This window comes from Chlorocebus sabaeus, chromosome 10 (assembly GCF_047675955.1).
Source record: "Chlorocebus sabaeus isolate Y175 chromosome 10, mChlSab1.0.hap1, whole genome shotgun sequence".
Taxonomy (NCBI): domain Eukaryota; kingdom Metazoa; phylum Chordata; class Mammalia; order Primates; family Cercopithecidae; genus Chlorocebus; species Chlorocebus sabaeus.
This window is the reverse complement of record NC_132913.1, coordinates 39,991,901-40,005,301: the sequence shown is the minus strand read 5'-3', so window position 1 is coordinate 40,005,301 and position 13,401 is coordinate 39,991,901. Positions and strand designations below refer to the sequence as shown.

Here is a 13,401-nt window from a genome sequence, read left to right as displayed (position 1 = left end):
GGGCTGGAAAGCAAAGTAAGATGCAAATGAGGACTCTGGGTGAAAGCAGCTGCCACCCTGCGGGCTTAGGCAGCACGAAGGGAGAAGGGTGGTGGCAAGAGCCACACCCTGACTCAACTTTACTCTGGACAGACTTTCAAGGCCTCGGCTTCAATACCTTTAACGATCAAGTAGGCGATGGCGAGAAGGAAGGCGAGAAGGATGGCGAAGAGCAGCGAGCAGAGAATAGAAAGAACCTGGACCGGCCACCGCCGAGGCTGGGTTCTGCTGCCCGCGGCCGCGGGAAAGATACCATTGCGCTTATCTGGCAGGACAGGCGACCCGTCCCCGTCCGGCGGGAGCAGCGAGCCCTTTCTGGGCTCTGACCACGCCCCAGCCGAGAACTCCGCCCGCAGGTCGCGGGCCACTTGGTCGCATCCCTCCTCCTCGTCGACTTCGCCTTCACCCCAACTGTCCCCCTGAGTAAAGGAGGAATATGTTGGCCCAGCCACAGGGCCCGGGGTCCCGGGACGGCGCCGCCGCACAGCCGACCGCCACCCGCTCTCCGCTAACGACATGGCGCGAAACACAGCGAAACCCGCGGAGTATGAGCCTCTTCCACCTGCCCCGCCCCGGGTCCGCAACAGCCAATCCGCGGCCGTGGCCGCTACCACCATGTCTCAGAACCCAGGGGTAAACCACGGAGAGCAAGGTTGGGCGGCGGGTTGCAAAGGAAGTCGTAGGGCCGGAGGAGAGGTGGGATGCGCTTGGACCAGAGCTCGACCCCAGGGCTGTAGCCGGAAGGGGGAGCAGGAAAGCGCGCAGCGAGAAGTGGGCGGAAGCTAAAGGCGGCCGAGTATCCACTCCCTGCGGCGCTTCATCCCTGCCGGAGACCTCCGCCACTGCCCCGTCACCAACGGGAGCGCGCGACTCGACAGCCCCAAAGCCGCATCTTTTCGATGCCGGGTCCTAGCGCCCGCTCGCGCCTTCCGACACACTCCCGAACCTATTTGCCTTCTGCCTTCTTCCCCTTTACGCTCACACTCTTCTCCAGGTTCCCCCATTAAGAAAGGGCAGCTCTCTGCCTGGTACTTTCGCGGTGCTTTCACTGCTCACCCCATCTCCCTTTAGTGTAGTTCTCCCCACCCGCACCACAACTTCCCTCACGCTACTCGACACGCCTCCTTCCTCCTCCGCCCAGGCGCGCGCTCTCCACCTGGTGCGTACCGAGCTCGAACCCTCTCCTCGGAACCCCTCCTTTCGCCTTCCCCGCCCCCTCCCCTCCGCCTCGAGCACTGCGCGCGCGCATTCGGTCCCAGCCACCGCTAACACTAGAGGCTGCTTACCCCCGCCCCCTCCACCCTGCCCCTGACGGCCTCAGGTTTGTGGGGCGTACGTAACTCGGGCGGGGAGGGGGAAGGTGGCAGACCCCACTGCCCCACCCCCTACGGGGTGAGGCGGTATAAGCTCGGGAAGCTGGGACACGGTTGTCTTCCCTTCCCCTGGGGAAGTTGGTAGAGTTTTCCCGACGGAGGACTCGGCGCAGAAACTTCCTCCGTCCTCCCCCCGCCCCATGCAGGCGACGCCGAGTGAGGCTGAGGCTGCGGGCGAATCGCCGCAGAGTTGCGTGTCGGCCGCGCATTCTGATTGGACAGCGGGGAAGCCCGTCAGCCTGTTGGCCTCGCTGATCCCGCCCCGTAGCGCAGGGCAGCCTTTAACCTTTAGCCCCAGTGGGCGCCAGCCACTCAGATCGCTTCTTGTTGGTATGTGTAGCGGCAGTGGCCGCCGGCGGAGCAGTCTGAGCCCGACGATGAGGCCGGGGACGGGAGCTGAACGTGGAGGCCTCATGGTGAGTGAAATGGAGAGCCATCCTCCCTCGCAGGGTCCTGGGGACGGGGAGCGGAGATTGTCCGGCTCAAGCCTCTGCTCCGGCTCTTGGGTCTCTGCTGACGGCTTCCTGAGGAGACGGCCCTCGGTAAGGGATCAGTGGGGCAGGGGGAAGGCGGCACAATGAAAAACGGAGTGAGAGAAACAGGAAGCTTTCTCCGAAAGGAGAAGAATATAAGAGTGGACGAAGGAAGAACTCGAGATGGTGGGATATGTTCTGAGGGAGAGAAGTGGAGGGTGGGGATGCACAAAGAGAAGGATGTGAGACCCTGGAAGTACCCGGTAGGCTTGGCCTAGACAGATGCGTGGTGAAGGTGCTGGCTCTTGGGCGGGGTGAGCGTCTTGGAGCTTTAGGCCCGATTTAGCTGGAAGCGGGAGGGAGGGGCTTGATTCTGTAAGACTTTAACAGCGGCTGCCAAAATTTGTTTTCGTTACTTGTGGGGGTCGTCTGCATGGGGAACTGTTAGGACAATTGACAGGAGATAATTAGCTGGTTTTAATTTAAAACATGGAACAATGGACTCATCGGTAAAGAAAGTAGTTGTCTTTTTAAATTGCGTTGAAAGGGATGAATTAGTTGTTTGCATTTAGTGTCCGTGAGTAACAGAACCTCAGTCTTTGAAAATGTATTTTTGGCAGAGGGAATTTTACCTGTCCTAAAGGTTATGTTAGGAAATAAGTTTGTTAGGAGTGAATTGTCCTTGGGTGGCACTACCGTTTGTGTTTTATAAGACTGACTTTCACCTGAGTTAATATGATAGAGCATTTTAAAGTTTAAAATCAGTAGTGTTATAAAATAACAATAGCTGGCTATTTTTTATATTTGCATGAAATAGAAGAATTGTTTTCACTGTAACAGTTTTAAGACTAGTATTCAATATGTATCCTCCAAGCTTAGCAAGCCAGTTAGTAGCTGATTAAGTCAATGCTTAAAAAAAAGAGAAAACCTATGATCCAGCTGTCCAGTAATCATCTTAACTTTTCCCGTTTTGTTGCGGAATTTGCAAGCTCGTTTTAAATACTAGCAGAATGCATTTTGTTTAAAACAAGGTATAGATTAATCCAGTGACGTTATTATGCATAAGCTTAATATTAGGTTGCTTCAGATAACTGATTTGTTGAAATGAGATTTTTGAGAAGCGTTTAGTATTATTTGCTCATTTAAAAACGTTCGCTGTTTTTCAGATGGGGCACCCTGGCATGCATTATGCCCCAATGGGAATGCACCCTATGGGTCAGAGAGCGAATATGCCTCCTGTACCTCATGGAATGATGCCACAGATGATGCCCCCTATGGGAGGGCCACCAATGGGACAAGTAAGAATGCTTTTATTTTATTTTGCATTTATTTATTTGTTTTTGCCTCAGGTATTCTGTCAAGATTTCAAAATCTAGGTCAATAGTTATAGCTGTTTAAGGATTAGTTTATGCCCGAGTAATTTTAAATAAGCCAAATGTTGAATCATGACTGTAACGGAAATTTGAATGTAATGAAAAAGTCTCCTGAGAAATTTACTGATTACCTCAAAACTAAGAATTTTTTAAATTATTATTATTTAAAAGTAAAGTGTGCGTTCAGGCTTTTATTTTTAATGATTATTTTTTCAAGCATGCCAATTGAAGTTAATGGTCTAAAAGTAAATATTATCTGATACAGCAACATAACTGATTTTGGTAGACCATATAAATAAATAGAATCTGAAAATAGCAATTGTTTTGGTTTAGAGCGAATTTTATTCCTGAAATATCTTCTTCTGTGTGTGTTGGAGGAGGGTGAGGGAGGGTGGGGGGTTTGTGCTCTATAATTCTGATTCTTCATAGGACAGTGCCAGTAGGTACTTCATTTTCCACGTACACTATTTTTTTTAATGCTTATTGCTTCTACACTCCTGCTTATGAGCTGTCCCTTCCATCTCTAGCATAAATTGTAAATGGACATTTTGTAGAAGTGATTTGGATCAAAAGGTTTTAATGCTGATTCAGTGATTTCGGTAGAACTGAGTTTCTAGAGAAGCATCCAAGAAAGGTAACAGGTTCAGTTACCATGAGTAATTTTGTGCTCCATGTTAAGTTCTATATAGATCTTTAGGTGGCTGGGTTATTTCCATTTGAGTATTTCCATAAATCATCAAAAATTTAGGCTAACAAAATATTTTGGAAGCCAATTTCATGTGATCTTTTGCTAATTAGTACTGTTTGATAATTGTTTAAGCTTTCATGGTTAAAGTTATTGGTGAAATTGCAGTGGGAAAAGGAGCTTGCTATGTGTCTGTCTCTTTTTACTTAACCTTAAGAGTAGAAGGGCTTAATGTCAAGTGATTTTCCTCTTTTTTTTTTTAATTTGGAATGTTGCCCTTAATTTTGTTTAAAAAAAAAAAAAAACAAAAAACCTTTATTCAAAGGCACCAGCCCCAAAAGATTCTGCTTGCAGGAGTTCTTTAAATAAAAGAGCCTTTTTATTCTGTTACTTTAGAATAACACAAATTTTAAAACTCTCTAGGTGATGGAGAAACAACTTTGATTCCTCTTCTGTTTCTTTCCATCTCTAAGCAGCAAGGAGCTCTTCTTGTTTTCTTGGTAGAGCTGCTCTAACTAGATAATGAGCTTTAAAAATATTTATTCTTTAAATGCTCTGGTTCTTATTTAAAATTAGTTTCTTTCCACAGAAAGATAAAATAAAACAATTTGCTACTGCCAGATGCTTCTCTCTTTTCTGGGGCCTTCTGTTTCCATTGGGCCAATCAAGGTAAGTTTTGCAAGGGATTGACCTGCTTACCCTTGCTGTAATGGTGCTATTGCACTACCAAAACCAAGATACCAGCTAGTCATATTTCTAGTTTAAAAAAAAAAAAAAAAATGCAGATTTTATTTTTTAAAAGTACTTTCGTGTATCTCATTGACATAAGCTGGTCACAGTTTGCTTTATGGCCCTTTCTCTGTAGCTATATCAGTGACCATCTTTCTAGTAAGTTTACTTGGTATACATCCATTCAAATAACTGATTTTTTTTTGTGTTGTTTCCTTCTACTTTTTCCTAGGCTAATAATACGCCATGTGCCTTTAAGTAGACCTAATTATTTAGATGTTTAGAATTCTTCTCCCTCTGAAGGCTCCTGTTAGTATAATAAATAAATGTTTTAGTAGGAGTTATGCTCTGAAAGTCCCAAAAGAATCTCCACTGTTTTTGTAAGATTTATATAATTCCCTTTTACTAACAAATATGGGACCCAAATCTTGGGAAAAAAAATTCTTATTTTAGCTTTAAAACGGACTGGGAGAGCATGGATAATTTGAATTCTCAAATCGGAAATCTTACTTGAAACTCTGTAAACATTGCTTTAAAAATTAAAGGTGATAATAAATAGCACAATTGATCTTTTTCCTGCATTATTTCTTCTGCCACTCTCAGAAGTACTCAGAAGTAGTAAGTGGTCAGAAGATAATTGAGATGAAGCAGGATGTCTGTCTGTATCATTTACAGTTGTGACAGTTGGGAGGGTTCTGCCATGCAATTTTAAAAAGTCAGTTCACAAATTCTTTAGACTTTGGGACTGAAGGTTATGAAATCCTTCATGTATTGAGTGTCTTTCATGAACATCTCATGCTGGGACTAGCTAAAGACTAAAATTGGTGGCAGTCTTACTTGCCAAATAATTGTGGTCTTTGGAATGTTACCAATATGACATGAAATTATAAAACTTGTTTGTAAAATAATATGCAGACTGGATAGCTTAATGATGTATGGAAGCCAGGGTTCATAATTTCTCAAATGCATCAAGCTATTTAGCTTAAAGAAGTAGTGTGTTCAAATTTTTTTTTACTTATTCATGAGATGACCTAGAGTGCCATCTCATGCATTTAGGCTGACTCTTAGTAGTAATAAATATTTGATGATTATCAAATTGAGCTTAATATTCTTTCAGGTTTATTTCAGTTTTCTATCTTGTAGATTAAATTTGCCTCTTACTCTATAGAACTTTATAGGAAAGTCATAATTTTAGAGTTATAGGATCTTATAGCTGAAAGAGACCTTACAGATTGTTTAAAGCTTTAAATAACATGTGATTTAAGATGCTTTGAGGTATCACTGGTTAAAAAAAAAACCATCATGTTAGTAAAGAAAGATAAAGAATTTTCCCTGCTGAATGGCAGTACTCAAAAATTTCCCATTGGGAGACCGAGGCAGGTGCATCCCTTGAGCTCAGGAGTTGGAGACCAGCCTGGGCAACATGGTGAAACCCCGTCTCTACAAAAAATATTTAAAAATTAGCTGAGTGTGGTGGGGTGCATCTGTCGTCCCAGCTACTTGCAGGGCTGAGGCAGAAGGATTGCTTGAACCTGGGAGGTCGAGGCTGCAGTGAGCCAAGATTGCACCGTACACTCCATCCTGGGTGACAAAGTGAGACCCTATCTCAAAAAAATAAAGATTTTCTGTAGCGATTTCTACTAAAATAAAATTATGTCTGAGGCTATCTTCTTCCTCAGTGTCCATAGTAAATAACGTTTTCATGTCTTACTCTTTTGTCTTTTCTACACAAAGGACGTGCAAGTCCTGCCATCTTTATCACAGATGATTATGCCTTTGCCCCAGAGAGTCCTGCTAGCTGGCCCTTTTTTTTCCCTCCCTATTTTGAGTCTTCATTTTCCTCTATCAATGAGAAGAGTACAGTAATTGAGTTAAGGTCCCTTTCAGCTCTAACAGCCTATGATTCAGTTCAGATCATTTGATAAGAGTAGATGATATCAGATTTTACGGGAAGATATGGAAATAAAAGAACCGAAAATTCCTATAGTACTGCCTCCCTAATTCTATTTATTCAGTACCTTTTTTTTTTTTTTTTTTGGTCTTTGGTCGGTAAACTGATAAATGAATAATTGCTTTTTACAAATGAGTTTGATTTTCTTGTTCTTATATTGAGTAAGGCTGGCTCTAACAGATCTTATTTTATTTCTGTTCCTGATACCACATGAGCCCAAGTCGTCACTGTCCCATGCCTAGGTTATTCAACAGGTTTTGAGTTCAGTTGGTTTTCTTCCTTCAAGGATGCCCCCTTGCCCCCACAAATTTTAGATTTTAGCGTGTGATCTCTTTGCCCTAGAATCTCCAGTGCTTTTCAGTGCCTTGTAACATAGTATCTAAATTCCACAGCTTAACTTTAAAGAACCTCCCCATAGTACATGTCAAAGCAGGATTCAAGGCTGCATGTCTTCACACTCCCTAATTTGAACTTAGGCTGGTCTTTGCAGAGTGTCTTGAGTGATTATATTAGTTCAGAACTTCAAACTCAGGCTGTTCTTACCCTCCTGCCCCCAGCTCAGTATCACTATGAACTTTACTTTGCTTACCTATGTTGTACTATTTCAAATCCTGCCTTCTCCAAAAGTTTCTCAAAAATAACTTTTGCCAACATATACCTCCCCTTCAGATTATTAAAGAAAATATATGTAATCTACCCATAACTCTTATTGTTTCATTTATTTTGGCACTTAGTTATTGACTTGTTTCATGGTGTCTTATTTGCTTTAATTTTCCAACAAGTAATAGATTGTAAGCTCTTAGAGGGCAGGGGCTACGTTCTGTACTTTTTAAGAAGCCTGTAGGTGCTGAGCACAGTTCTTGGCACATCATGGGTGCTCAGTAAAATACTTGTTGAATGAATGAAACAAATACACAGGTATTCTTTCCTGCAGTAGAAGCCCATTAGTCAGTTAGTGTTAAATGTGACTGTTTCCAGTGGTTACTTGTGACTTTATGTTGTTACTACTTATTCTTGTTTTTAGTGTCTGCCTCTTTACTCTTAACTTTTTCATTGACAAAAATGGAAGATAAATAAGATGAAATAAATAATTTTTGTTTGGAGAATAAAACTAAAATACTTGCATTTACAGTCGACCCTCTGTATCCAGAGATTCAAGCAACTGCAATGGAAAATAGTCTTTTAAAAGAGCAACAACATAAAAATACAAATTTTTAAAAATATAGTATAATAACTATATAGCATTTACATTGTATAAGGTATTGTAAGTAATGCAGAGGAAAAATGATAAAGTAGAATATAGGCCTTGCAGAGAAATTCAGTGTATTGGTACCTTAGACTTATCTGACTGATTTGACAAATTTATTTGTTGCTGTTCCTTCTGAATCACCCTTACTTTTGATTAGCTACAGGATCCATGCCATTGAATTGGGCATTAGCCAGTGACAAAAAAGAGATAGAATTTTTGTTTTTTAGGTCATCTGCTCATAATTCTTGAATCTGGATACATGTGGATGACTCAGGCAAGTGCTTTTAAAAAATATCTTAAATCAGACGTAATATGTGTAAATTCTTGACTGAATGTGGTTAGATTTTTGACAAATGTTACTAGTGAGACTGTAGATACGTTTATTTTCATTATCTTTAAGAGCAGTTCATTTAGATATGAGCTCATCCATTCACAAACTAAGTGTGGAAAGATCTAAGGAGGACCACATCAGTTGAAAAGAATGACCTGCATCCCCCCATCCCCTTTTGAAATTCAGAAGGCATAATATTTACTAAGATACTGAGAAGTCTTGCAGAAGGCTTTTACAATTTTTACTCAGTATTTCTGTTTTATTTGACCAACTCCCCCAACCCCCCCTTCCCTAGTTTCTCTAACTCCCTGGTACCTGTTTGTTTTGCTTTATGTAGCACATTGTATGAAATTAGCATTTTGTGAGAAATGCTGAATTAGGTCCCTTTATTCTTTTAGTTTGCTCTTTAGGAGAAAAAGGCAACATCAAAATAAGTTAGTAGTAACACACATACACATAAATGAAACAGCTTGTAGAGTGCAATGAATGTATTCATTAGTGGATCAAAAGAGGGAACAAATCAACGATTAACCTTTGATTTTTAAATTAGGCTTGTTGAATATTGATGACAAAACTAATAGTATTAATAGATATTGAAGATTTTGAAGCTGGGCACAGTGGCTCACACCTGTAATCCCAGCACTTTGGGAGCCCGAGGTGGATGGATCACATTAGGTCAGGAGTTCGAGACCAGCCTGAATGACATGGTGAAACCCCGCCTCTACTAAAAATACAAAAATTAGCAGGACATGGTGGCGCTCACCTGTAATCTCTGCTACTCGAGAGGCTGAGGCAGCAGAATTGCTTGAACCTGGAAGGCAGAGGTTGCAGTGACTTGAGATCGCGCTGTTGCACTCCAGCCTAGGCAACAATAGCAAAACTCCGTCTCAAAAAAAAAAAAAAGATTCGGTACATGTGTGTAAACCATAGCAGTGTACTAGGGATTTTGGGGGTTTTTTTTGTTTGTTTCGAGACAGTGTGTCTGTCACCCAGACTGGAGTGCAGTGGTGCAATCTCCACTTATTGCAACCTCATCCTCCCAGGTTCTCCAAGTAGTAGGAATCACAGATGCGTGCCACCATGCCTAGCTAGTTTTTGTATTTTTAGTAGAGTCAGGGTTTCGCCATATTGGCCAGGCTGGTATTGAACTCCAAGTCTCAAGTGACCCTCCCGCCTTGGCCTCCTAAAGTACTGGGATTACAGGCATGAGCTGCCTTGCCCAACCTGTTTTTAACCTAGAGAAATAGGTCTGTGTTGTGAAGGTTTATAAGTAGGAGTTAATAGATTACATTCCTGTAGAAATTATTAGTCTTTCGTTCTCATTTTTTTTCCTTACCTTTGTTTTTGTTTTAGTCCGTACACATTTAAGTCTCTTGGGTGTGGTACCTAGTGTACAGGTGATGTATGCCCTGCTGTCAAGGAGGTCATTCCTGAGATGCCATTCTGAACTCGTTTTTGTCTTCTAATTGCTGATTTGGTTGTTATGGTATTTCTGTACGTTTGGAAATCTAGTGGCTATGAATATTTTATACAGATTGAATATCTGTAATCTGGAAACCAGAAATGCTCCAAAATCTAAAACTTTGAGTGCCAACATGACACTCAAAATAAATGCTCATTGGAACATTTCGGATTTTTTAATTAGGGATGCTCAACCAGTAGGTAAAAAGGCAAATATCTGCAAATCTGAAAAAATCCAAAACAATCTGGTCTCAAGCATTCCATATAAAGGCTACTAAATGTGTATTTGCTCTCTTTCGTTGTCTGGTCAAGTACTCATACTTTATATATCACTTATTAAACAAGTTAGTCGTACTTAGCAGTTATTAAAGATGTGATTGTCGGAAGTAAATGTTCGGTGTCACAAAGTGAAAATAGCACTCAGGCAAAAGTTTTCTCAGTAAGGCAATTTACTTCTGTAGAAGGGTGCGTCTTGTAGACGGAGCCTTCCTGAGATGGACAAGGGAGGGGAAGGGGTACTTACTACTGACGCAGCTGGTCCCCACTGTTGTGTCTTTCCCCTACTGGCTAGGATTAGACCGCACAATCTAAACTGACCCAGTTGGCTAATGTTTGAAATTGAACCCAGCTATCTAGACGGGAAGGGGAAGGCTATCCATTATGGCACAAAGCATGTCTAGGCTTGTCAGGGCACGTCAGGGTGCAGCAAGGGCAGGAAGTGCTGTTTACAGTAGGGGTAACTATAGAAACTAAAGAAACAACCAGAAACGCTGGGAGTTAAAACCTTTTGAAGAGGAATTTATCATCTCTGTCAGTTTCACCCTCTTGATTTTATAGTTTTTTTCTCTTCAAAATGTCTCAGTATATCTTGTTCTTTTGGGTGTCTAGAGGGAAGAGTTTATCTGAATAAAGTGGAGGAGAGCTCAGGAAGGTTTTGGTGAGAGCTGTTTTTATAAGTCTGCACTAAACTACGAGTACAGCATCCTGTAAGAAAGAGCATACCTATGACGGCTGTAAGAGAAGTAAGGATTGAGGCTGTGATTCTTTTTCTTTTACTGAACCACCTCTCTAGCCATCTTGAGAAAGGGTTATCGACTCCAGAATTTTTAGTTAGTTCATTGGATAAAGCAGTAAGTCCTTGTAAGGCCCTTGTTATGTTCCCAGTGAGGTCAGTGTTGTTTGGAATAAAGGTACAACAGTGAGTTTTAATCGTAACACAAACACCCCCTTTTTTGACTAATATCATATCTAGGGCCATTCTGTTTTCCCAGGCCATCTGGCTAGTGGGCCCCAATTGTTCTGTTATCCCTCTGACAGCATCCCTGGTGTAATTAATAAACCGCTGCTGATTATAATAAATGTTATTTATCCAGTCTACATTTTTATTAGTTGTCACTCACGAAAATATTGACTCAAATCCTGCAGCTATTTGATCTCGAGTTTTTTTTGTTTTTTTGGTTTTTTTTGAGACGGAGTCTTGCTCTTTCCCTCAGGCTGGAGTGCCGTGGCGCGATCTCAGCTCACTGCAAGCTCTGCCTCCTGGGTTCACGCCATTCTTCTGCCTCAGCCTCCCGAGTAGCTGGGACTACAGGCGCCTGCCACCACACCCGGCTAATTTTTTTGTATTTTTAGTAGAGACGGGGTTTCACCGTGTTAGCCAGGATGGTGTCGATCTCCTGACCTCGTGATCCGCCCACCTCGGCGTTTGATCTCGAATTTTAAATTTTTCTGGTACTCCTTGTGGGACTCCAGTTGCATCTAAATAAATGTGGGAATTGAAATACCCATAAGGAGCTTCCCTTGCTTTACAATGTTGTTTTTTCTTTTTCTGGTGGATGAAATGCCAGAGTAAAAGGGGTAGCCAATTGGACTAGAGCACAAGTGCTGCTCCAGTTACTTGGCAGAGTGTCTAGTAGAGGTCCACCGCAATACCACCATACATCTACTCAGGGGCGAATGAGGGCTGACTGATTGGTAAGCTCTTGGAAAATTTTAAGTTCACTGCATCCTTTTAGGTCTCCAAGGAACAGAACGCTGAGTTTCCTCCCTGTCGTGAGAGACAGGAAGTGAACTTAGTGTCGGGAGATGGAAGCTGGATGGCTCTCGGGCTGACCCACAGGGTGTTGAACTCCGGGATATAGCAGAGAGAGAGCTTGATGCGACTTGTTACCCCAAGCTGTGGAATCCTGGAAAAGAGCTACCATACAGTGCATCCCTGGTCAACTGAAGGACCATCCTAGTGAAAAGGGGACAATCTGGACCTCTGGTCTGCCTTGGGAACAAGTATAACAATTGCTTTTGTTTAAAGTGTGGACAGAATATTTGATCCATTCCAACCAGGCATTCGCACCTTGATATCCTGTCTCAGGTGCCAAAGTTTGTTTTAGGTTTTTAACTTCTACAATAGCTACCTTGGTCTTTCCATTAGATGGAGGAGGAACAATAGTTTTGTTGTGAGGTTTTGGAAGAAGGCTTTAAGGGTATAGGCGGTAGGGGATCAATGAAGCATATTTCAAAGGATCTGGGGGATCAATGAAGCATATTTCAAAGGATCTGGGGGATCAATGAAGCATATTTCAAAGGATCTGATAGGTTCTGTTCCTGACACCTCAGCCCCCATACCATAAAACCGGCTTAAAGAGGTGAACTGGCTTAGGGAAGGGGAAGAACTTTGAGGGTTTGAGATAATAACCTGTATTGGATAGTACTGGTTTAGCTCACAGCTAGGGGAAGCTGTTTCTTTAGTAAAATGCATATATGGCTTTAGGAAATTACAACTACTGGTTGGGGCAGTCCATCCGTGAGTGCTCTTTAGTGGTCTACAGAACATTGGAACAACTGTGACAATAAAAGCTGTCTTAGCAGGGTGTGGGGGACAATACTCCCAGTTGACATTGGAGTCTTTATTGAAACCTTTCCAGACTAAATGATCCTGACTCACTAATGTCCAGTCTGAGCAGAGTCAGGAAGGACAGTTTGGGGTGGAGAGCTGTCTTTGACTTGACAAGTCTCCACAGGGTATAACAAGACAAGCATCAAATGTAGTAGTTTGAGGCGAAATTGACTTGGTTATATTAATAACGAGGTGGTCAGCAATAGAGAGAGGAAAGAAGGAGTAATATAATAGATGCAAGAGAGTTAAATTTTCCTTAGCTTTAGTTTGGTAGGGTTTTCCCCTGGGACTATGGCCCATGACTCTGGAGGGGGGGCGGCACTTTTTTGACTCGGGTGTGATGGGTCCGTCCTATTTTTGCTGTCTGCACTGTGGTTTCAGTAGTTAAGTGCACTAGGTGTGGTCCTTTCCAGGCCAGTTTGAGCTTTTCCTCTTTCTAGTTTTTGTTGAGGATGTGATCCCCAGGCTGATGTTGATGTACTAGGAACTCCGGGGGCAGTGCCTGTGCTAGGAGACCTTTGGTTTTAAGAGAAGAGAAAGTAGAAGATAGACCAAGTATATAATTTTTAAGGAATTGGTCTTTAGTTTCAGAGGTAGGAATGTCAGCAATGGAGTGTAAATAAGGCATTCCATAGAGCATCTCATAAGGGGAAAGACCAATATCTTTCCGAGGGGCAGTTTGGATTCATAACAGGGCAACAGGAAGACGTTTGGTCCGTGGTAACCGATTCTCCAGAACCAGCTTGGTTAAGTGGTTCTTCAGAGTTTGATTCATTCTTTTTACCTTCCATGATGAAGGTGGATGTCAAGGAGTATGATATTCCCATCTAATGTCTATTTGGAA

The 13,401-nt window shown here is 42.5% G+C and overlaps 2 protein-coding genes across 24 annotated transcripts in view; one reads left to right on the top strand and one right to left on the bottom strand.

Moving 5' to 3' along the window:
* Positions 1 to 816, bottom strand: part of ARL6IP6 (ARF like GTPase 6 interacting protein 6) — a 42,599-nt gene extending 41,783 nt beyond the window's left edge. Inside the window, exon 1 of the mRNA XM_007964976.3 lies at positions 158 to 816. Coding sequence (XP_007963167.1) covers positions 158 to 656 — 499 coding nt within the window. The 5' untranslated portion in view covers positions 657 to 816. The remainder of the gene's footprint in view (positions 1 to 157) is intronic.
* A 358-nt stretch (positions 817 to 1,174) lies between these two features.
* The window catches only part of PRPF40A (pre-mRNA processing factor 40 homolog A), a 63,908-nt gene continuing 51,681 nt past the window's right edge, over positions 1,175 to 13,401 (top strand). For 4 of the 23 annotated variants that reach the window (XM_038002114.2, XM_073019687.1, XM_073019685.1 and 1 more), the window contains exons 1-3: positions 1,176 to 1,360; positions 1,559 to 1,828; positions 3,052 to 3,183. In XM_038002114.2, the coding sequence (XP_037858042.2) occupies positions 1,745 to 1,828; positions 3,052 to 3,183 (216 nt within the window). In that variant the 5' untranslated portion in view covers positions 1,176 to 1,360; positions 1,559 to 1,744. Of the gene's footprint in view, positions 1,361 to 1,464; positions 1,955 to 3,051; positions 3,184 to 4,532; positions 4,613 to 13,401 lie in introns of those variants that run through there. The other 19 variants (XM_038002117.2, XM_073019692.1, XM_073019691.1 and 16 more) reach the window with 10 other exon arrangements.